Below are 23,905 nucleotides of genomic sequence, written 5' to 3'. Positions count from 1 at the left end.
CAGGTGTATAGACTATGTGCTAATCTTGGTGAGATTTTAGGATTCAAATACTCCCCTTGAAAAACACACACACACACACATATATACTGGCTAGTGGGTGAAATCTGCACAACAGAGACCCTCTGTGTCAAAGACTGTGCAGTCTAAATGACTAAATTAATGCAATATGCTATTCTCAGACCAAATAGGTCTCTGGCAAGCTAGCTGGAGGAGAGTCTAGTTTGCCAAATTCTTGATGATGAAATCTAGTCATAGATTTGTGCAACATGTCTACTCTGCTGGGCTACCATCAAAGGACGGTTAGCCAAAGTCCAGGACCTTGCAGGTTGTTTCCATGAGGGGGAGACCTTGATGGTGGAGTCAGGTATCTGAAGTTTTCCTGTTTGTTTACAAAAATGTACAAAGTTCTGTTTGCCAGAACAGGAACCAAATAGCAAGAGACAGTTTCTTTGCTCACAGTGTCAAGCCCCTTTCAGCCAGCACTCAGCCCAAAAACCTCTCTGTAGCTATTCAAAGGGCTACGCTTACAGTGCGGGTGCTTCCTTGCTGCGTTCTCTCTACGTTCACTGGTCTTTCTGCTGTTTCATATATATAAACCTCCACAAAACAGTGTGAGCCAGCAACACACCCCTCTGTTGTCATTTCTCTTAGACACAGGTTATATGTATTTTAATGATAGAGCCTAGCAGCAGGGGCCTGGGTTCTCTAGGCACTACTGCACTGCAAGGTACCTATTGTAGTCTCAGTTTAAGAGAGGGCAGTGTGAAATACAGAAGTGAAGAGCTGCAATTTTCTAAAATGGCCACTGATCATACAGAAACAAAATATGTGATCAAGAGTCAGGCAAAAACAAAAAGGATCAGGTCTCTGGAACAGACACACTCTGAGAATTTGACCAGCACTCAGCCCAGTGGAAGGAACCCTGAACATGGCTGGGGTCTGAGGGTACTGTTGTAACAGAACTAATGAATACAGTGTTTGTCCCAAGTTATGGAATTTTGTTGGTTCTTTCAAAGCCAGAGCTCCTGGAATGATGTGACTATCTTAAATTAATTTTAATTAAAAAAAAATAGTTACTTTCTAGCCCTCAGCAGGGCTGGAGAAGAATAAACACTAAAAGCACAAAAACTAGAAGCTACAGAAAAAGAACCCCAAAATGTGTTTGCATTTTTTAAACCCCACTCCTTTTAAACCAATGTTACGATCTGTGGGGAGCAGCGGCCTGATTTTTGAACACTGAGGGTTGGAAATATTGCAAATAAATAATGGAGTTTTTCACCCTAAATAGGAAATGTTTTGTTCCAGTGTGTTACCCTAGCATATAAAATTTTGCTCATTTTTTTTAAATGCATAGGGCTTGCAAACATTTCTAAGCCAACGGCCTGGTGCCTCACTGGGGCACATAGGGACAGGGTAGCAGTAGGTTTTGCAGAAGCATTGGGGTTGCTACTAATGTAGTGCTAATAAAAGAGAGAGGAGCCTGGGCCCATAAAACAGGACAGGTGGCCGTGTATAGGGAGCTCTTTGATGGCTCTCCCGGGCCAGGTACCCGAGAAAGGGGACAACCTGGACAGGTGGGAGCCTGAAGTGGCAGGCACAGAGCCCCTGCCCCTACTGGCCCATGGGAGCCCCTCACCCCACTGTTTGGGCTTAAGCAGGTAGCAGTGCTGCTCCCCAAGGCTGCAGCGGGTTTGTTGCAGTGGGAGGAAGCGGCCTGCCCTGGGCCAGGCTGTGGGGTGCGCGCGCCCCATTCCCTGGCCTCTGCTACCCCTAAACTCCCACCATCGCCACCCCCTGCCCCTAACAGGCCTGACCCCCAGCGGAGCCCTCGCTGCAGTTCCCCCCTGCGGCCGGCAGAGGCCGCCCTGGCGCCCCCGACTCCTTCCCAAGCAGGCGCCTGGGCGGGGCAGCCCCGCGCCGGGGGTCCTGAGTCCGGCCGCCGGCGCCTCGGGAGAGCCAAGATGGCGGCAGCGGCGCGGTGGCTGCGGACGGCGGCGGGGCTGGGCGGCCGGTAGGTGACCCCGGCCCGGGCTCGGCTCGTCGCAGCCCCGCCTGGGGGGGGTTAACTCGTCTCCAGCCAGGGGGAAAGAGGGTCCCCCCTTCCCCCCCCCCCCCCGCGGGCCACCCCCTTTATCTCCCCGCCCCCGCGGGTCACCCCGTCATCTGCCACCCCCCAACTCCCTCCCCTCGGGTCACCCCCTCATCTTCTCCCCCCCCCCCCCGCGGGCCATCCCCCCATAACTTCTTCACACACCCCCCCGCGGATCTCTCCCCCCGCCCCCACAGAGCACCCCCCATCTCCTCCTCCCCCCCGGCGTGTTGGGTGTTAATTCCCCCTCCCTCCCCCCGCAATGGAGAGGAGGAGGAATAGCTGATCACAACGGTCTCGTCTGGCCTTAAAAAAACAACAACAACAAAAGCTGTGAACTATTGACCTCATCCACAATCTCCACCTAGCGTGTGACTGGGAAGATGGTTTTATTATTTGTATTGTCATTGTGCAGCGGAGCCATAGTCATGGGTCAGGACCCCATAGGCAAGGCGCAAACACAGCATAAAAAGATGGTCCCTGTCTCAGAGAGCCTGCTGGGATGCAGGGGGTGGGAATTGTTTCCCTTCCGCCCTCTGTGCAGGTTGCCAACTCCATCATCAGCATATGGGAGAGAGAAAGAAGCACCTACACATGTGCATCAGGGAGGAGGGTGCTACCGGATGCAGCAGGATGGAGTTGTCTACTCACCCCACTTTATGCTTGTGAGACATGAGACATGAGAGCACAGTGCTAAAATTAGTTAAGGTTACCACCCACCCTTAACATTAAGTCCTAAAATACCTTAAAGACATCTGGGCTTCCCTCAGTCTCCATGCCCTTCCCCACTGTACGGGGGAAGAGGGGAGAAAGGGATACTACAGCAGGTCGCCTTATGCTCCCAACCCTGGTGTGTGTTGCTGTGTTTGAGGGGGACACACAATGAGAATGAACTGCTACTGCTAATGGTGTGTTAAGTCTACTGGCTTTGTATGTTCTAGGGATGTAAAACGTTAACTGGTAAGCATTAGGCTGCGACCAGCCCAGGACTTAACGGTTAAGGCGAACTAACTGGTAAGACCTTCTTGGGCGGGGGTTAACTCCTCTCCAGCCAGGGGGAAGGAGGGTCCCCCTTTTCCCCTCCCCCCCGCTTCCAGCGGTCCCACGCCAGCCAGAGCAGCACTGCCCACCTAGAGCGCCCCCAGCAGCGGCCATGCTGGCCGGATCGGCCCTTTAATGAATTAACTGTTTAAATGAAATATTTTAAATCATTTAAACTGATAACTTTTTTATTTATGTCCCTAGTATATTCCCTGTGAACTATCACTGAAAGGCTGGGTAGAGAGCAACTTCTACATCTCTACAATGAGGAAAGGGTTAAAAGGACCCTAGTAACTCAAAATTATCCCAATTGCTTAAATTTTGTAAACAAACTCTTACAAAAGTTGTTTAAAAAAAATCAACAACCTCCTGCTGAGGTCTGAAAGCGAAACTGACTCTAAGTGTGAACCTGACCATCTGTTTTTATTGTCCAAACCCAGAGAGAGGGAAGCAAAGAGTAAGCAGTCTAAAGAAAGAAATCTGGATTAGATCTTAAAATTTTTTGCTGTAATAATTCAAGGTGCTTGTTAGTAACAGATAAAGATATCTGTCACCATATAATTACAACATCATTGTCTGAAGATTCTTGGAAGCTAGAAGTCATAGCTTAGATTTTCTAATTGTGGATATTGTCATGCCAAGTTTGTGCATGTGATTATAATGATTGCACAAAATAGGAATTTGCATGTGAAAATGAATTGTTTTTTGTATTCCTGTTTATTACCTATTTAATCATGGTAATTATTGAGTACAAATATGCACCTAAACTTTTGAAAATCAGTTTAGTCCATCTTTTCATCTCTTCAGGTTTGTTCTTCTCAGCGTATTCTTCACCCTTTTGTCCACTTGAGGTCTGTGTGTCTCAACAAGATGAGTGGTGTGGTCTACCTGACCAGCATCGACAAGAATTTTTTGTTATAGCTGGCCTGGTTCCACTCCAGGGCCCTGGTCTCCTGCTGCTGGATATGAATACACCTCTACCCCGATATAACGTGGTAAAGCAGCGCTCTGGGGGGCTGTGCACTCCGGCAGATCAAAGCAAGTTCGATATAACGCGGTTTCACCTATAACACACTAAGATTTTTTGGCTCCCGAGGACAGCATTATATCGGGGTAGAGGTGTAGCTCTGTTGACACACTGCTTCAATGGAGCTGCTGTCCTTTCTCCACAGCAGTGTCCTGGTGAATTTTAAATCAAGGCGACTGGTGTGTAATGATTACTTGGCCACCTGGAAATTGAGGGAGAAGGGATTGAAACCTCATTTTCCCTTCTCCCCCAACAACTATGTGGAGAGGAGGGAAAAATAAACCTGTAGCTGATAGCTAGTCTACATTACCTGTTCTCCTTCAAAAGGGAGGAAACTGATTAAGCAACTTGCTGAAATCCAGAGATATTAGGTGCATACAAAATACTTTCCTTGAGAGATGGGAAAAGCTAAATTCTTAATTGAGATATTGTTGGTAAAATCTGTATCTTTCTTTAGGTTCTGTCGCTTGACATTAAAAGACTTTAACTTAACAACTAAGCAGCCTCTCTGCCAATTCGCACGAAGGAAACCGTTTCCTCCATCCACCGTAGCACATAATACAGGTAAATTTAATTTTTGTCATAAAATAAGGAAAGCTCTCATGAGATTTGTCTCAAGAAGATGGTGAAGGAATAAATTCTCCTTTTTACTGAAATCTCAAATGTATGCAATATTCTGGGTGATTTTTTGTTAGTAGAAAGGTAGTTAAGTCATCATGTGGTCAGAGTTTAGAACCAGGATTTGGAGACTGTATTCCAGATTCTGGTCATTGTATGACCTTCAGTAAGTCCATTATACTCTGCACTTCAGTTTCCCCATCTGTATAATAATGGAGATATTTCATTTGGTTGCTGTGGCTTGTAAAGAATTTTGAAGATGTAAAGCATTATATTTGTGCTCATATGTATTAGTTTAACTCCTTCTTAGTGTAAGATCACTCTCAGACCTCCTGCTATCCTGTATCCTGTTCCACAGTTGAAATCAGCAAGACTGGAACTGCTGACCATTCCAAGATGTCATCTTGCAAGGGTGGAGGCGTAGTGCCTTTACGGGGGGAGGGATAGCTCAGTGGTTTGAGCATTGGCCTGCTAAACCCGGGTTGTGAGGGGGACATTTAGGGATCTGGGGCAAAAATTTGTCTGGGGATTGGTCCTGGTTTGAGCAAGGGGTTGGACTAGATGATCTCCTGAGGTCCCTATGATTCTATGATCAGGAGCAGTCTGCTCCTGAATGTATCCTTCTGTACGTCTCTGGCCATCTTTGGGACAGAAATTTAAAAGTTTTGTTTTAATTTTGAGTTGTCTGATTAATTGTAGGTGTTGGGGAGATTGTGTCAATTTATTAGGCATGTTGCCCAATTCTTTTTTAATTTGCCTAACACCGTATTAAGGCACTGAGAAATTAAAATGGACTGAAATTACTATTTTGCAGTTTTTAGTATTAACCTAGAAATTAACCTCTTACATTAGTTTGTCTGAAAAGCACTTCAGCTGCTAAAACTTGTAGTTAGGTAGCTCATGGGATTGTAGTAACATATATAGATTTTCATATTTGGATTTCTGGTTCAAAGCCAGTCTTTGTTAGTGATCAACAATTTTTAGTTTCTTGTGTCTCTTCAGTGATCTGTATAAAGTTAGTTTTGTCACAGAAGAGGGTTTGTAATACACGTTCACCATAATTGGCACTAACCATTAAGCAGTTTCAGGAGAGAGGCTAAGGGTGATTGGATCATGAAGATGGAGAGGGCTCCTCCTTTTGGACAGATTTGAGGAACATTGGAAGGGCAACCCAGAGAGGTTTGAACTGCCACTGCAAATATTGTGTGTGTGTGGACAGATGACTTCAATAGCCGGGTCTGTCAATCCAGCACCTTTCACTAACACTAAAATTCCCCCACTCCGGGCCAAATTAATATTATCTGAAAACGCGAAGGTTGGAACTCCAGTTTACTGTATCTGCTCCTACAGTATTTTGTACAACTCTATGATCAGCAAAAAAAAAGATTCACTTGCCTTTTGTGCTGCTGAAAATTGCAGATCAGCTTCTGCAGCTGCCTGGTGGATTCAGCAACAACTCTGCCATGTTGTGGAGAAAGAGATGTGTATATATACATTTTTAATTATGCAGGTGCCTGTTGTATAGAACCAACCACAAGTGGAAATATTATTTAAATGAGTGTCTCAGTGCCCACTGCAGCAAATGCTTTTTGATGCAGATTCCAGAGGGCCTCAGACCTACCCAACTCAGAATTGAATTTTTTGAAATTCAGATTTAATCAAGCAGTTGACTGATTGACTCTTAGGGTTCTAGTCAGCCGCGTACTGATCTACAAATGTCCTTTAAATTCTGTCTTTTTTTCTATCTTTATTTTTCACTTTCAATAAATGATCAAACAGAAGAAAGTACATGGTATAGTGGTCAGATAATTGAAAGAAGCAATGTGTTTATTCTGTGTGAATGATGCTACTTACAAACTGTAGATGATGATAAACTTGGTTATTCACAGTATACACAAAGAGTTCCAGTGTGACTAATGAGAGGGAAACACTGGTTTTTGAAAATAATCTGTTTTCCTAACTTCAGAAGATCCTGGGTACAATAGCTACCCTCATCAATACTTTTGTGAGAGGATGATGTATCCTGTTGTATTCTAGGCCTTTGGGGATGCTAGCCATTTGACTGTGGAGTTGCTGTCAGTTGCCCTTTGCATTAGCGAAGTCAGTAAATTTGTTGGGCATGTTCAGTTGACAACATTCACTTCCATCACTATAGGCTATTTGTCATATTGTCACATTGAAGGTGGCTTCCTTTGCCACGGTAATCAGGCAGATGTTTTTAGCCCTTCTGGATGGAGTTGTGTGACAGAACAGAGAATGGCTGTTAGTTGCTAAATCAGGACTATTTCTAGCATGTTAGCACTGAGCGTCTCCATGCTAATTCTTCTATCCTTTCTCTCGAAATTTAAGAGCTTGCGTGTGTGGTGATGGTGTGGGTTAAAGTCAAATGAGTTGTTGTCATGACAGACACCTGCAGAGGAAATTTGGCGATTTATAAATAGCCTGATTTGTCATCTAATACTAGGAGTCGTGATCAAAATTGCTGTTTAGGAAGTGAAAGCTTCAGCTCTTTTTTTGTTGCTTTAAAAATAACAAAAATAATTATCTCTAAGCCATATATGTTTCTGAAGTTAATAAGCTTGCTTCCCAAATATTATGTACTCAGAATTTATACATATTTCTAGGGTTTTCTAATTTAAAAAAAATCAGTTTCCCTTTGTTGAAGGTGATGTGCTGTTTTGAGAATCCTAATCATGCAATGAAATTTGGCAGTGAAGGGACAGGAGAGTGATCTAGTGGTTAATGTAGAGAATAAGGAGGTAGGGTTCTATATCCAACTCTGACATTTACTTTTTGTGTGACAGCACATGTCCTTTAACCTCCCTGTACCTCAAATTTCCAATCTGTAAAATGATTATTGTAATACCGACTGCACAGCTCCATTGTGAATCTTAAATAATGTTTGCGAAGCACTTTGATATCCTTGGGTAAAAATATATTCTATTCTTTTTATTAAGGTTTGGGCAGTCCAGCAAAATCCCATTAAAATAATAGTATCTGAGTAAACAACTAAATACTTTTTTCATAAATGTTGGGTATATTTTTACCAGCTTTTATAAATTATTTTAATATCAACTGTTAATGCAAAATGTTTGCTGAAAGTCAATAAGCACAATATCAGAGCCAGCTTAATTAAACTGGTTGAGCTGTCCATCCGGATAAGATAGTTTGGGTGACTAAAAAGAATTCTGTGCTTGCTCTGAAAGGCTATGCAGGTTTCCAGATTACTGCAATTTCTTGTCCACACCAAAATGTCACAAACACTCCTTACTGGGCTGTGTGTTCATTTTTTACAGTTATTTTCTGTGATACTTTCTCCTTTTTGTTAATGCTGGAAAAGGAACAAAAAGATCTTAACATTATTATATCTACAACAGAGGGTTAGTACATCTGCCCAAGTTCTGCATCTGGAATGCTCTTAACAGGAGGGTGATGATGCTGGAGTGGAGACCCCACACAATGCTCAGGTACCAAAGTGGTGAGCATAGAATAGCAACCTGAATAGAATAGAGAAGGAGCACAAATATTACCTTAGTGTGGATGTTAAAAAGAGAGCCTCTGAAAAAGGATGGGGATAGTATTGTATCAGAGGGGTAACCGTGTTAGTCTGAATCTGTAAAAAGCAACAGAGGGTCCTGTGGCACCTTTAAGACTAACAGAAGTATTGGGAGCATAAGCTTTCGTGGGTAAGAACCTATTGGCTCTGTTCAGATAAACACAGAGAATGTGAGCAGCAAGTTGCTCAGGGAATAAAGCTGAGATTAAAATTAGCTGGGACAGGGTTTCATTAAGCTTTTCATCTGTGTCTTAAATTTAGTGACTGAATTTGTTGATCTTCATGTTAATATGGGTACTTTGATGGAACTCATTGAGCCATGCTTGATAAATTTCAGTGTTCCACAGTCCTCTGTTTTTAATAGATCTGTGTTGTGCAAACAAAACCTTGCCTGGCTAAATAAACAAGATCTCTGTTATTCCTTATATGAGCCACTTCTCTTTTGAACTTTTATTTCCTTTTTTCTCTTTTCAGTAAGATGCATGTTTATTCAGACTCAAGACACTCCAAATCCAAATAGTTTGAAGTTTATTCCAGGAAGACAAGTATTGGAGTCGAGAACCATGGATTTCTCCACACCAGCTGCAGCGTTTTGCTCACCTTTAGCGAGGTGTGTTCAAGCATTACATACTTTGTTCAAGGGACTATCTGTGGTAGTTACTGAAACACATGTATATACAAGTGTCATCATAAATGCAGCTGAATGTTAAAGAGCGGATTTGCTGCATTTCCATTGTGGATGCTGCTTTTTCTCATAAAGTAGATTGAATGCCTAGAGAGAGCCAAAGTAATCTATGGAGATTTTTATACTGTGCATGTCAGTGTGATAACTAAGTTCCTGGTCATCTATTTCATTGATCTGAATCAAATCATGATAGCATTCATTATTCCTGAAAAGGAAATATACTGTTGTTCATACCTGTGTTCCGGATCCTGCAAAACTTTACTGAATAGTCCTTACGCTAGTAGTCACATTAAAGTCATGCCAACTCACAGTGTAATGAGACAGGCGACCTAAGGAAATGTCCATAAATGTCATATGTTAAAGTGAAACAGTTTACTAATTTTGGCACAATTAATAACTTTTAACATTAGCTTCAAAGCCATTGGGTTTTTTCTCTCTTTAAAATATGGGTGTGTTACAAACAGTACAGTGGAAAAATTAAAATTACTCAAGCTTATAATGAACCCTTTTTTCTAGTCTTATTCATGTATAATCTTTTGCAAAGGCCCTCAGTGCCATAGATCTGGAGTATCCATAGTGAAACTTACTTGGACTAATACAGTTCAATCCACTTGGACTATGAATCATTACTACAGTTTATTTTCCATCTAATACTTTGCTATATTTTCATTGGGTAAAAAAGGGCTGGGACACCATTAAAGGTCTGTATGAAAGTGCGGGATGGGATGGGAAGGAGTCATAGGAGTCTTTTGCCTGCTGATAGTGATGAGATGCCTTGGAGAACTGTTGCAAACTTGCTTCCTGGGGAAAGTGGGTGTGAGCACTGCTTCTGGTATCTGCCATTGCATCAATAGCAGCCTCTGGAGATAATGCTCCTTATACCTGCTATGTATGTGGGTGGAGAGGCTGCAGTGGGAGGGTGAGATATGGAAATGCAATAGTGTCACCTTCCCAAGATCATAGTTTAATTTTCTCTTATACGTGATGGAAATACTGCACACAAGTGAAAGCAGCTTAATGCAGCCCTCTCTCTGGGAAACGTAGCATTATCCAGGGTATTGCTATAATATTTCCAAAATGCTATAGTTGATTTGTAACCAAACAGGAACTTTTCAAATTAAGTTCTTTAGCTCAAAGGTAGTAGAAATGCCCATATGTATAGAACAGCAGATGTTTCAGGCTTTGTAATTGGGATGCCCATTTGTTTTGGCATGAGAATACAAATCTTCCAAAGAAATAATATCAGCTATGCTAACGTTAAATGATTTGGAGTGCACGTGTAACTCCAAAATATATTTTAAAGTAAAATTTTGGGACCATTAGTCCATCAAGCAAATTAGGGTGTGATGATATTTAAAAACAACAACCCACGCACAACATGCACAGCTACATTTTTAACATTTAAAAATTGTTTGTTACGTGTATAGGAAAGTTCCTTTTTGCCATACATAACCTGTGGTAAAGTATCTGATTTGTGCATCTCGAGTTGAATAGATTTCCCCTTTAAGAAAGTCTATTTTTCAGCTATTTATACTACTGAAAATGTATTCTGTCTCTGTTTTCAAGATTAGGATTACCTACAGTGTTTTGTATGAAAATGCCAGATTTAACTTCTGTTTGTTCTAGCTATTCTTTATTGTATCCCTGTGGGTGACAACAGACAGTCATTTAATCTGTGGTCTAGGTATTAAGATTGTTTAGATTTAAAATTACTGACTCCTGTGGCCACACAAACAAAACTGAGCATTTGTTGAGGTGCCTTTAAAACTCTCATGCTATTATTTTATCGTTAGAATAGTTTGTAATCAAAGTGTGTTCTTGTTTCCTGTCTGGTTCTAAAATTTTAGTGTGTTGGTCTGAATTTGTGTGATGATTGTTTAAACACGGTACACCAAGGTAGTGAGGAATGAAGTATCAAGCTTAGATCTCTCTTAATATTTAATTTTAGAATTTTAATAGTGTTTTAATTGCACTAAGCAACTGAAGGTAGCAAAATTAAGTGAAACGGATATTTTGATAAACTCTGGTGCCCTTGCTTTCCGAGTAACCGCAACTTCAAATTCACCAACGTCGCCACAGAGTCACTCACATACCATAACAATGAATAAAGATTTGAAGATTCCTTACACATTAAGCTGGCCTGTTAAAACCTTGTGGGCTACTCTGCACTGAAAAGTTATTGCACTGAACAGCAACTATCGCCAGAGTCCTAGTTCAGTTTGTTTTGGGGGAGTCTCTATGGAAGGAACAAAATTCAGAACAGCTTTTAGTAAAATAGATTGTATTTAAAAGTTTTCAGCAACCTAATCTACTATTCTAAAGAAGAGTCCCTGTCCTTCCACAGTTGCATGCCAGGAATGTTTGTGTGTGTGTGTTGGTCATCCTTGATGCTGATCCAGTAGTTTTATGGATAAAGAATACCCTCTTGGCTTCAAATCGGAGCTAGAGACATGTTAACAGGAAAAAATAACATGCTGTATGTTCAGCATCACACTCCATGGTATGATGTTTTCTACTTATGCCAAGCTGCAGAATTCCATTGCCATGGATAAAGAATAGAAGCACTTAAACTGTATAAGAACCCTTTGCCAATCTCTTTTAATGGTTTTATTTTCTTAAGTGATGATTGCCCTCTAGAAATGTATTCTTGTAGGAAAGCAAGAAAAACAGTAGAACATGATTGATAGAAACTTTTAATTTAGTGTTTTTTGTGGTTAACTTTCTTTTGCAGGCAGTTGTTCAGGATTGAAGGAGTTAAAAGTGTCTTCTTTGGGCCAGACTTCATCACCGTCACAAAGGTAAGCGGAAAAGAGGTTCCAATAGTCTAAATAGGAGCTGATGCTTGTCCAATCTACAGGGAGAGATGAAAGGAACAGACTCCTGGCAGAGCCTTCCCTGGCTTGCATAACGTACACCAGAAATCTTACCTTTCTTTAGAATGTCCTCAAAATATTCACTACAGGGATTTAATTTAGTTCGTCAACATAATCTCTGTACAAAGTGCCTTCACAACTTTGTGGTAATTGTATTTCACACTGTTGTTCTAGTTACGGCTTCTGAGAATATTGTCTCTTGAATCTGATTTTCAGAGCCACCGAATGTCACGGCTTCCCTTGACATGAATTATTGTTGTAGGTGCTCAGCACTTTTTCAGTTCTAATTCAAATGCTAAAAGTCAGCTGAGTAAACTTTTAATATAACGTTTTGCCCTTCTGTGGTCCCTTTCCTCTAAATTTAAATAAAAGAAGCCTCACATTTTACAAATGTGCATATTTACTATGGCATACTTAGGTTAAGTAAGTTTCTGTAGCCATATATAGTGAGCTAATGGCTGAGCTAGGAATAGATCTTGGGACTGCAAATGGATGATCATAAAGGCATCGCTATTGTCTGATCTAGCATGCACATGGCATTATGAATAGAGCTTGGAACCATCTGCTCCAGAAATAGACCTTTACTACTTGAGCTAAAAGAGAAGTTCCATTAAATATTTAGTAGTAGTAAGGTTCATATCCTTTTAGGCTAGATAATAGTAGGCAACAAAATTACAAACACATGAAGGTGAAAGTCTATCCAACAAAGAACAGTGATGCACATAAATGCAAGCAAGTGCATTACATGTTGCCTCAAAATCCCTCCTTTGCCTCCAGTGGCAAAGCTTATTCATCTGGGACTCAGGAGTTCACCCAACCCAGGAGGTATTGTGTAATAAATCCATAGCTGCATAAATACTAGATAGTCGCTATGCCATTTAGTGGACAACTCATGAGACGTCAATAATAGAACACACAACCAAAACACAAACAGTTTGTTGGTAGAAATAAAGCTTAGCAGAACATCTGTGATTTTAGTTTCTTTTCATCTTATGTTGTTTGTTTTTATACACTAGTATTTTATACAGGAGTTGGCTTGCAAACATTGCAGGCAACTGCTTAAATCCAAACAACTAGACCTCTTTACTGAATATTTTAAATATAATTTTATGAAAACATTGTTTCATATTAGATTTGGTAAAACCGTTGAATAACATTAAATTTCAGGCCTAAATGCCCAGCAAGGTGCCTTTAAGATGGACAAAGGCCATGTATAAAATTCATCTTTGGAATGAGGCAGAAACACTATATTTGGTTTTCTTAATTTTTTTATAGGTGAGCGAAGATTGGGATTGGAATTTACTGAAACCAGATATTTATGCAACCATAATGGATTTCTTTGCCTCTGGTTTACCTGTAATTACTGAAGAGGCACCTCGTACAGATACAGGTAAATGAAACTCTTCATGACTGGCTTATGCCTGTATATGGTCTTAGTCCTCTCTTAAGTTGATGTGTTTGATAGATCATGTTCAGAGGAAATGAACTTGCCCCACAGAAAACATGTGAGAAGAGAATAACTGAAGCAGTATAAATGGCTAAAATTAACACGCAAGATTCAATGGTCTGCATAAGGTGCAATTAAACTAATAATATACAAACAGTTCAAAGCAGTTGTCTGACCATGGATATGGGGCCAGATTCTCAGATAGTGCAATGCTGAGGCCAAATTTTATAGATTCATTGATTCCAAAGCCAGAAGGGACCATTGTGAACATCTGTTCTGACCTGTATAACACAGGCCAGAGAACTTCCCCCAGATAATTCTGAGAGCACATCTTTTAGAACAGTGGTTTTCAATCTGTGGTCTGCTGACCCCTAAGATTTCCAATGGGGTCTTCACCCTCATTTGACATTTTTTAGGGGTCTGCAAATGAAAAAAGGTTGAAAACCATTGTTTTAGAAAAACATCCAACCTTCAGTGGCACCACACTGACTTTACACCAGCAAAGGATTTGGCCACGGCTGTTCTAGCCTTTTTTGGTTTGAAACAGTTTTTAAAAGTGCTTGGGTTTCTGTGTGTACAAAAATATTAGCGGTTGCTACAGAGCCTGTGTTAGCCCACATACCTGTATCCCATGCTGTTAGTTGCTTTTCTTGCTACTCTGTGCTTCGAGAAGAACCATGGTTATGCTTATGTGTGAGTAAAAGAGAGAATATTGAAGAAAATCTGAAAAGGTTTCATGTATGTGCTGTAAATTACACCAGCTTAGATTTAGCTGTGAGTTTAGCTCTTAGAATCGTCCTTTGGTGATGTATTGTTGGTATACTTAATCGTGGAAAAAGAATATTGTTTTTACAAGTATTTTACCACAGTAGTATTAATCATAATAAGGCCTTGTCAATATTTTTCTTTGCATGTGTTTTTCCCCTAAAGCTGCATCAGAAGATGACGATGAAGTTGTATTAATGATTAAGGAACTTCTGGATACCAGAATAAGGTAACTTTAAACATTGCTAGTTTAAAGCGTTGTCACACAGTAGGCATGTTTTGGATTATTTCAGAGTGATGCAATTCTAAATATTTTTAGGATTACACAAATTAAATGGGTAACATGGCATATTTCAGCTTGGTGCACAGAGAGGCCAGATTTGTTCATATTGTCTCTAATTGAAAATTGCACCTCGAGGTTCCCTTTGAAAACTAGCTTTGTGCTGAACAGTGTCCAGTTAGTGAGGGATCTGACTCAATCAAACTGACCCCTGCGAATCAAACTGCATTTTCCCAGATGATTTTAGAAGACAGTAGGATCCTGCAACCCACAATAGTGTGTTTTTTAAAATGAGTTCATTGGAACCAACCTGGTTATAGCTTTAGGGTGCTACTGCAGTCTAACTCTCTAATAATAAAAAAAATAACATGAAAGATCTTAGATTTTGTGGTGAGCACTCTTCTCCCCCCCCCCTTCATGTATTCATCTCCCTTGTTTTTCACATTTTGCTGTTCTCAGATGAGTTTCAAATCATTTAACATTTCATGTTCAGTAAAGTAGGGTAAACTCTATCATCTCAAATTTGTATCTCAGAAATTCACTCACAGAAGTCATATAAGCTTCCATTAACTTTTATCCCTAAATTTTTTTTGCAGCAATTATATTTGGGTTTTGACACAGCTTGAAATTAGAATCTGGTAGTCAGTAATGTAGTGTTTAGAGCAGTTAAGAGATGTTTTTCAGTTCTTGTCATAAGGCAGCCCCACCTGGAGCATCCTTCTGCTGCAAGCTGTGGCATGACAGGCACACCTGCCTCAGTTTCCCTCCTTCATAGTCCCCCAAAGTAGTCCAAAGATTATTTGAGTGTAAATAGTCCTTGTGGGTTTAATTTATTACAAAAGAAAGTCCCATGCGCATAAGTCCCAATACCATAATCCAGGCAATGCATCGAATACAGCCCCAGCATGCCCTTGCTCTCCAGTACAACCCTCTCTGGCTCCAGCTCTCTGACTCCAAGAGCCAGCTGGCATCTCCTTCTGTTGCTGTCAGCCTTCTCTGGCCTTGGCACTCTTTGACTCAGGAAGGACAGTTTTGGCTAGCCTCTCCACTGGCTCCCTAGTCCTCTACCCTTTTCCGCCTCCTGGCACTGGCTTTGGTACTTGAAAGTCAGCAAGCTAGACCTTCCTCAGCCCCGGAAGGTCAGCTGGCCAGCCCCTCCACTGGCTCTATGATAATTTGTCCCTCTTTCCAGGGAGGGCCTGCAGCAAGCTTTCTGCTCTCTGCAGATTTTCCCAGAGACCTCTAGTGTCCTGACTATTCCTGAATGGTTTCTCTCCAGGGCTGCCCAGAGGGGGTGCAAGTGGGTTCAATTTGCCCCGGGCCCTGCAGGGTCCCCCACGAGTATGTCGGAGGCTCCCTCTGCCCCACGAGTATGTCAGAGGCTCCTGGGAGAGGGGGTAAGCGTCATGGTAAGGGGTCAGGGCCGGGCACCCCCCAATCCCATCCCCCACAGCCCTGACCCCCAGCCCCGAGCCCAGCCCCTCTGAGCTGGACACCCCCCAGCCCCATCTGACCCCCATCTCTGAGCCGGAAACCCCCCGGCCCCATCCTCCCCACAGCCCTGACCCCCAGCTCTGAGCCCAGCTCCTCTGAGCCGGAAACCCCCCGACCCCATTCCCCCCCCAGCCCCAAGCCCAGCCCCTCTGAGTCGGACACCCCCCCGGACCCCATCTCCCCACATCCCTGAGCCCAGCCCCTGTGAGCCGGGCACTCCCCAACCCAGAGCCCAGCTTCCCACCCAGCCCTGGGCAACAGCAGCACCACCCCCAGGCAGCGACAGCCCATTGGTACCAACCATCACCCAGCAACAGCCCATTATGTAATTGCAAATGTATACATACCATTACAGCTTTTAATGTTTTTAAAGAATGTATTTAGTGTATTTTCAAATTATTACAAATTAATTTTTGAATGTATTTCACTAGTTATTTTTTACATTTCCAAATACATGTTACTATAGTATTGCAACTTTTTTTTAATGGAAGGGGCCCCCGAAATTGCTTTGCCCCAGGCCCTCTGAATCCTCTGGGCGGCCCTGTCTCTCTCCCCCTAATCTTGTATAGCACCTAGTGCTGCTCCACTCTCTTAAATGACCAAACTGGGACTACCAGAGTGAACAGAAACAAATAAGAAATACAGAAATGTGGATGTGGGGAAATGCCTAATGTATTTCAGAAGTCCTCTTGTTACTGATGATGGCTTCTTCACAAATCACACATTCCAGGAGCAAACACTCTTACATACGGTGTGAGTGAATAGAATTAATTTGCATTTCTCAAGAAAATGCAACAACTTGGGCTTTTTGTATTTATAATTTCTATAAAATGTTGCATTCTGAAAGCTCTTATAAAAATAAATTATAAGGTATATCTTTCAGCTGAAATATAGTGACAGTAAACTCATCTCTCAAAGATGAGGAAGGGATATAGAGGGGAGGAGGAAAATCGTATCTAATTATATGGCTCTATTGTGTGGGTGTATATAGAAGATTTCAAACTGTGGGGTGCATCCCCCTTTGTCCCCCCCACTGCCTCCCTGGGGCATGCCAAGTTTTATCACAGGAGGCAGAGGACATGACAGGGCTGGGCTGAAGGGCTGGGGTCAGGAGGAGGCTTTGTCTGGAAGGGGGAAGCACACAGGACTCTGAGCAAGTGATCTTGCCTGCTTTAATCACAGAATCACAGGGTTGGAAGGGACCTCAGGAGGTCATCTAGTCCAACCCCCTGCTCAAAGCAGGATCAATCCCCAAATCGCCCCCTCAAGGATTGAGCTCACAACACTGGGTTTAGCAGGCCAATGCTCAAACCACTGAGCTATCCCTCTCCCGTAACCAGGCTTTTTACTCATCTTACTCCTGCACAGCTGCAGCTGTGTCCACCAACTGGCAGGAGAGACTGGTGGGAGCTCTGCGAGTGGGGAGTTGAAGGCTGCACTCCAGGAGTACTGGCACTCCCTTCCCCCAGCCACACAGAGCCTCCTCTTGATCCCAGCCTTTCAGCGCAGCCCCAGGGCTAAGAGTGCAGTCTCTTTCCCCTGCCGGACAGAGAATGGGGTCGCGCTGAAGTGCTAGGGGCAGGAGCGTGCTCTGTCCGGCAGGGAGGTCAGTACTCAAGGGGTGGAGCCTTTCGCTCCCCTCCTGATCCTGGCCCTTCAGCTCAGCCCATCTGCTTCCCCTGAGTGGGGGTAATGGAGCGAGGCAGGGAGCCAAGTGCTGGCAGCTGCAGGGAGCAGAAGGCTTCCTCAACTGCCATGTGGTGTGTACTCCCTCCCCAACTGACCCCGCAGGTACCAGGTGTGACGCACATGGCGGGTGTGACGCACATGGCAATCTTCTACATATTCTTGGGAGACCAGATTGAGTGAAGCTTAAGTATCTTTGGGGTCCATTGTATTAAAAGCAGCGTTTGTGGACTGGGATGGTATGTCACTCTCCAGGACAGAGATGGGATGTGAGGCATGAGAGTTCAAAGGACGATATTGAAAATGTGCTAGATGGGAATGGACTTTGGGGGACAATATGTGTGAAGTGTATTTCCTGGGGGATATCTAGGGAGAGGTTAATGCAAATTCCCCACCTCTGGTTATGCAAAAAGCGAGACTTTGGTGCTACAACCTGAGGAATGACTCGTACCAGGTCTCGGACACTGGAGATCAAAGGCCTAAGCTGCGTAAAGAAACAGCTGAACTGCCCAGCCTGGGTTCTGGTTCTGAATCTAGACTGTAACCACAGGGGAAAAACAAGTTGTGGGTTTTGAAAGGCTGATCACCCACTGGAGCCTGAGGTTGGAGTTGGGGGTGACCTCTGGTAAGCTTTTTAGCATGCATGTAGGTTCTTTTCTTGTGTTAACATGTTTTCTCTGTAATGCTTTCACCTTAATAAATATGCTTGCTTAGAAAAAGCTGAGTGGCAACTTACAATTGTGGCTAATACACTGGTCAGTGCCTCTGGAGAGAAAGCCAAGCGCAGTCGCTGGCCTTTTAGGCAGCTGGAGATATCACATTGTAGGCAGAGAACTATGCAGCTTTACTAATCCCCTGGGCAGGAGAGAGTGAGACGCAGGTCTCTGCCCAAGAGAGGTGATGGCTGATGAGCTTGGAGCCTAGAGTGGGTACCCTTGAGGAACCACGTGTGGGGGACACAGGTGCAGTTGCCCTGAAACTGTGACACCAGGCACTCCTCCCCTCATTGCTTAGAAAAAGAGAGGTGTGCATGAGACATGGGGGTAGCTCAGCAGAAAAAAGTTTGGGCGCCTTTGGTATGTAGTAATGATTTGAAAGATGGCATTAAGTAAGCTTTGCTGTCGTGGGTTATGTGGTTGCCTAAAACCCCCATGGTACATTAACCTTAACATTCACAGTTGCCTCTTTTATATTCCACAGAAGTTCTGTTAAAATTGTTTGTCCTTTTTCTCAGTTGGCCAGGAGGCTGTTGAACAGACCATTTGCAGTAGTCTATGTTGTTGTGTCAATATCATTACTGAATAGCTTCCAGGAGCTCTGTATAAGCCCAGTGATACATACAGAGCATTCATTGTTTACTCTGAAGAACATCAAAAATAGAAGCAAAGAAATCAGAAGCCTTATGAGAGTATGTCTACGCTGCAATTAAACACCTGTGGCTGGCCCATGTCAGCTGATTTGGATTTACGGGGCTTGGGCTACAGGGCTGTAAAATTGTGGTGTAGACATTTGGGTTCAGGCTGGAGCCAAGCTCTGGGATCGGGAGAGCTCAGGCCCGAGCCCGAACATCTACACCACAATTTTACAGCCCTTAGCCCGAGCCCCACAAGCCTGAGTCAGCTAACATGAGCCAGCTGCACTCTGGGAGGGAAAAAAGGAAGACTGGAATTGTGCTGTAACATGTTAAAATCTTGTCAAATAAAGGAAGAATGAATTCTCAATCAGATGCTTTTTGTTTGTTGGCTTCCAGGAATTAAGGTGATTTGTGTAGAGTAAGTTGTTGATGCTGATGTTAATAAATGTGACCAAATCCTAAATTATTGCAGCAGAGGTGAAGTTCTCAAGTGTTTTTCTGGGAATTGGTATAAAGAGCTTCTGTTCAAGTAACATGACACTTTTTAGCTTGGCATCTGGAAAAATGTTGCTATGGGGATGCATTTATAAAGTTGGTCATTTGTTAATTGTGACAGGAGACTAGATTGGGGAAATGTCAATTGCTCTGGGGTCCGATGCTGTGTGCCTCATCAACTAACCAGATCAGGTCCATATGTACTTTGTTTTCTTCCGTACATTGTGTATACAAAGCACAGTAAGCATTCAGAACCCTCTAGAATATGTCCTAATTATTCCCCATACTACTACATTCAGTTTGTAAAAAGCTCTAATACACAGAAGGCAATTTTAGGAAGGAAAGTCCTCCAGTTCTTCAGCTTACTGAGGATTCTGCCTTAATACAGTACAGAGAGGAGAGTGAATTGGTGACAATTAAAATTTATGCCTGTTGGAAAGTTTCAGGATGTTGCTATGGGGGTGGAAGTGAAGGCTGTTTATCATGGGAGTTAATTGTAACTTAGTTGTCTTGGTAGCTTGTATAATATAAAGAAATGTGATTACTCAGTTGTTTTTGGTTGTAAAAAAAAACAGAGAAATGTTTTACAAGCTTGTAGCTCTCTATTTCCATATTAACTTGCCAATTGCAAAAATACTAGTTCAGAACTTAAAACTGACTCTTGCTCTCTTCCCTCATTAAGTAAGTATTTGCTACTAATTTTTTTTTTTTTTTTACTAGTAGAACATGGAATTCTCAAGCTTTGTATAGGAATGGATGGCTTGGGAGCTGTAGAGCCTTTGTCTCTGTCACTAGCCTAGGTCAGAGTTGTCAGCAGTTGATGCTATCTGATGGCTAACTCTTAGTTCTTTGTGACAGGGGTTGGGAGGGATTGCAGGCCAGCTCCCAGTCACAAAACTCATCAAAGTTGGCACATTTCCTCATTGGCCAAGGAATAAATAGGCCTTAGGCTACATGTACACTATAGAGCAGAGGTGGGCAAACTACGGCCCGCGGGACTGTCCTGCCTGGCCCCCAAGCTCCTGGCCCGGGAGGCTCGCCCTCGCCCCCGACCCCTCCTCTGCTGTCCCCCCTCCCCCACAGCCTCAGCTCGCTCACTCTGCCCCCGGCGCAATGCTCTGGGCAGGGGGGCTGTGAGCTCCTGGGGCAGCGCAGCTGCAGAGCCCGGCCTGACCCGGTCTCTGTGCTGCGTGGTGGCGGTGGTGGCGTGGCCCGGCTCCTGGCCGCGCGGCTGTAGCGCCGCCAGCCACCGGTGCTCAGGGCAGCGCAGTAAGGGGGCAGGGAGCGGGGTGTGTGGATCAGAATCAGGGTGGGAAAAGGGAGTTGAATGTGGGCAGGGGTCCTGGGGGGGCAGTCAGGAAGGAGGGAGGGTTGGATGGGGCAGGAGGGGGCAGTCAAGGGCAGGGATTCCAGGGGCACTCAGGGACAGGGAGAAGGGGTTTGTGGATGGGGCAAGGGTCCTAGAGGGGCCGTCAGGGAACAGGGGAGGTTGGATGGGGCAGGAGTCCCGAGGGGCGGGGGCAGATAGGAGATGGGGGGCCGGCCACGACCCCCTCCCCTAACCAGCCCGCCATACAATTTACGAAAACCGATTCAGCCCTCAGGCCAAAAAGTTTGCCCACCTCTGCTATAGAGCTTACATTAGCACACCTGTACCAATGTAAGATCTCTTGTGTAGCTGCTTTATGTCGACAGGAGAGAGCTCTCCCCTTGACATAATTAAACCACACCCAGCGAGTGGCGGTAGCTATTTTGGCATGAGACGCCCTCCTGCCAGCATAGTGCTGCACACACTACCACTTATGTTGCTCAGGGGTGTATTTTTTTCACATCCCTGAGCAACATAAGTTTTGCCGACATAAGTGGTAGTGTAGATATGGCCCCAGAGAAAGAACTTTGGTCCCTTCAGATCAGGGTTGGGGAATGTTGACCTGGAGCTCTCTAAGGAGACAGGTTTCAGGGTGGTAGCCGTGTTAGTTTGTATCAGCAAAAAGAACGAGGAGTACTTGTGGCACCTTAGAGACTAACACATTTATTTGGGCAGCTTTCGTTAGCCCACGAAAGCTTGTGCCCAAATAAATGTGTTAGTCTCTAAGGTGCCACAAGTACTCCTCATTCTTTTTTCTAAGGAGACATTTGCCCTGTCATTGCCCATGTTGGACCAGTTTGTGTAAAAAGAAAGGGCTAGAACTAACTCTTACATGAGCATTAAATGAACTCTTACAATTTTTAGAACAAAAATTACCTGCAGTAATATTTTCTGTTTCTGTTTCCTCAGGCCAACAGTTCAGGAAGATGGGGGTGATGTCATATATAAAGGCTTTGAAGATGGGATTGTACAGTTAAAGTTGCAGGGTTCATGCACTAGCTGTCCCAGTTCTATCATAACACTGAAGAATGGGATACAGAACATGCTGCAGTTCTATATTCCAGAAGTAGAAGGCGTGGAACAGGTATGTGACTATGAAGGTGTTTTTTTGATTTATAGACAGGACCTCTTCCCCCTCAGTGGCATGTAGAGTTCTGCTCAAGTAATTTTAAATACAATTTTTTAAAAGTACATAATTTTGCCATTCTGATGATATGGCATTTTAAGCAAGTGGATACAGGGCACTATAAAAGGAATAACAGTATTTAACCCAGAAACATCCATGCCACTGGGAGTTACTGATACTTACAACAGGTTATGTCGGTGTTTTTTTTTTTTTTTTTTAATTTACCGAAGAAAAACTTCATTTCCATAGAGACCGGATGCTGTTAAATGCCTCTGTTTCCTGCAAAACTTCCATTCTTAGAAGCTGCAACCTGCATGGGTCTCGGACCACAAATCAACCTTGAATGGGAAAACTTCTTTAATAAATGAATGAATTATAGGGACAGTAGTCAGATTAAATCCCTAGAATCCACCTTCTTCTAGCATGGTTTGGAACATCGCGTCTTTGTTCAAATAAGATGGGGCAAAAAGCCTGACACATTTTGTTCCTCGCACAGTTACAGCTGTTTTTATTTTTCCTCATCCATGCATTTGTACTATGTACTCTAAATTTTGTAGTGTTATTTTGTTCCAATAACACAGCACCTGAAGGTTATTAGTTTTTCCTTTTTTATTGACTCTGTTTCAAATGTATTGCTTCGCTCTAGTCTCAGAAACATGGGATGGATTTTATAACTGGAAATTTTTTTGGAAAAACATTTTTTTTGTGTGTATCAGTGAAAAATATTTCGGTGTTTTGGGGACTTTCTTCTGATATGTATAATTAACCAGGAACAATTTTTTTGCTCTCTATATACTAAAATAAGTCTGTGTTTGCAAAAATACAAATTCAGATACATTCTCCAATTAAATATCTGGTATGTGTTAGTGAATGTTCTCAATGCTTTCGTAATCACTTGGTCTGCTTCTTAGCATTACACAACCTTCTTATTTCAGTCAAATCTCCTCATGTCATTTTGATTGAAGTGAGTGGCTCACCTCTTTCATGTGACCATCATCATATAATGACACTGAACAATTGCTACTCCCATTGCTTTCTCTGGGAATTAAGTAGCTCTTAAGATCAGGTTCAATGTAATTAACTGTGTGAATAACAAATGTTGTCATTTATACTTATGGCTCTTTCTCGAGCTCTTGTGTTGTCCTAGTGAAGCAAAGTTGAAAATGATTACTTAAACAATGTTTGGGTTTTGGTTTTAGGTTGTTGATGATGAAGATGGAGTGGAGAAAGAAGCAAACTCTACCTGAGCTAACAACATGTGTGAGACTATAAATAGCAAAGTTTTCCTGAGGGTGTGTATAACTTAACCATGTCCCGAGGAACAACAAAAACTGCATTCTTTACTTTATAAAAATAGTTAAATTTTCATCTTTTAAAATGACCCCCCTGTTTAAAGATAATGCACTGCCTTTTCTAGGGACTTACTATATGGTCTGCTTTCAAAAGAGAACTTGTTCCTTCTCCTGTAGACTTCATAACTGTTATGCATGGTTAAGAAACAAATGAAAAAGGCATTTTTAAACAGTGATTTGTCGGTCTATTTCTATTTCACACACAAAGGCTTGAGAATAAAAGTGGGAAGTGAAAAAAGTAAGTGAAATTGTTTAGAATAAATTCTAAAGAAAGTTGTGCATTTTATATAATATCTGTATCAAATGTTCTCCCTGTTCTGCCTTATGGGCTTTTGAAATGACTTGCAATCATATTCTGAAGCTCTGAGATGTAGAGTTTATTTTTATGAAGTAAATTATTTTTGTTCTTGATTACTGTGTATGAGTTTTGACTAAAAGTTAACCTGGTCACTTCAAATGTTTGTTGTTGATTATACCAAGTTGTTAAATATAATAATATTCACTAGTTTTGTGATTATTATTTCCTTCCTTCCAACCAGTGGATAGATAATAGCAACAAAATCAAATACAATTAGTTACAGATGTGAATTAACTCTCCAAGAAAATAATACCATTTTTAAAGAAGGGTTCATTAGATGATCTTTATCA

The 23,905-nt window shown here is 42.6% G+C and overlaps 1 protein-coding gene across 2 annotated transcripts; it reads left to right on the top strand.

Moving 5' to 3' along the window:
• Nucleotides 1–1,914: 1,914 nt before the first annotated feature.
• Nucleotides 1,915–23,762, top strand: NFU1 (NFU1 iron-sulfur cluster scaffold). Of its 2 annotated transcripts, none has more exons than XM_054018934.1 (8): nucleotides 1,915–2,011; nucleotides 4,615–4,721; nucleotides 8,806–8,941; nucleotides 11,748–11,814; nucleotides 13,165–13,279; nucleotides 14,267–14,330; nucleotides 21,689–21,863; nucleotides 23,105–23,762. In XM_054018934.1, exons 1-8 carry the CDS (start codon nucleotides 1,962–1,964, stop codon nucleotides 23,150–23,152), a joined length of 762 nt encoding a protein of 253 aa, XP_053874909.1. In that variant the 5' UTR covers nucleotides 1,915–1,961; the 3' UTR covers nucleotides 23,153–23,762. The 2 variants fall into 2 exon arrangements, with proteins under 2 accessions (XP_053874909.1, XP_053874910.1); XM_054018935.1 differs by lacking the exon at nucleotides 1,915–2,011 and adding an exon at nucleotides 2,380–2,754.
• Nucleotides 23,763–23,905: the final 143 nt, after the last annotated feature.

Source organism: Malaclemys terrapin, chromosome 2 (genome assembly GCF_027887155.1).
Source record: "Malaclemys terrapin pileata isolate rMalTer1 chromosome 2, rMalTer1.hap1, whole genome shotgun sequence".
Lineage (NCBI taxonomy): Eukaryota > Metazoa > Chordata > Testudines > Emydidae > Malaclemys > Malaclemys terrapin.
This window is presented reverse-complemented; position numbering and strand designations above follow the sequence as displayed.

Bases quoted from the DNA above. Each gene is read 5' to 3' on its own strand.
- NFU1 (XM_054018935.1), top strand. From the start codon at position 2,657: ATGGGAGAGAGAAAGAAGCACCTACACATGTGCATCAGGGAGGAGGGT. The intron at 4,722-8,805 runs GTAAATTTAATT...TTCTCTTTTCAG, and splicing joins CACCGTAGCACATAATACAG to TAAGATGCATGTTTATTCAG. The intron at 14,331-21,688 runs GTAACTTTAAAC...CTGTTTCCTCAG, and splicing joins CTTCTGGATACCAGAATAAG to GCCAACAGTTCAGGAAGATG.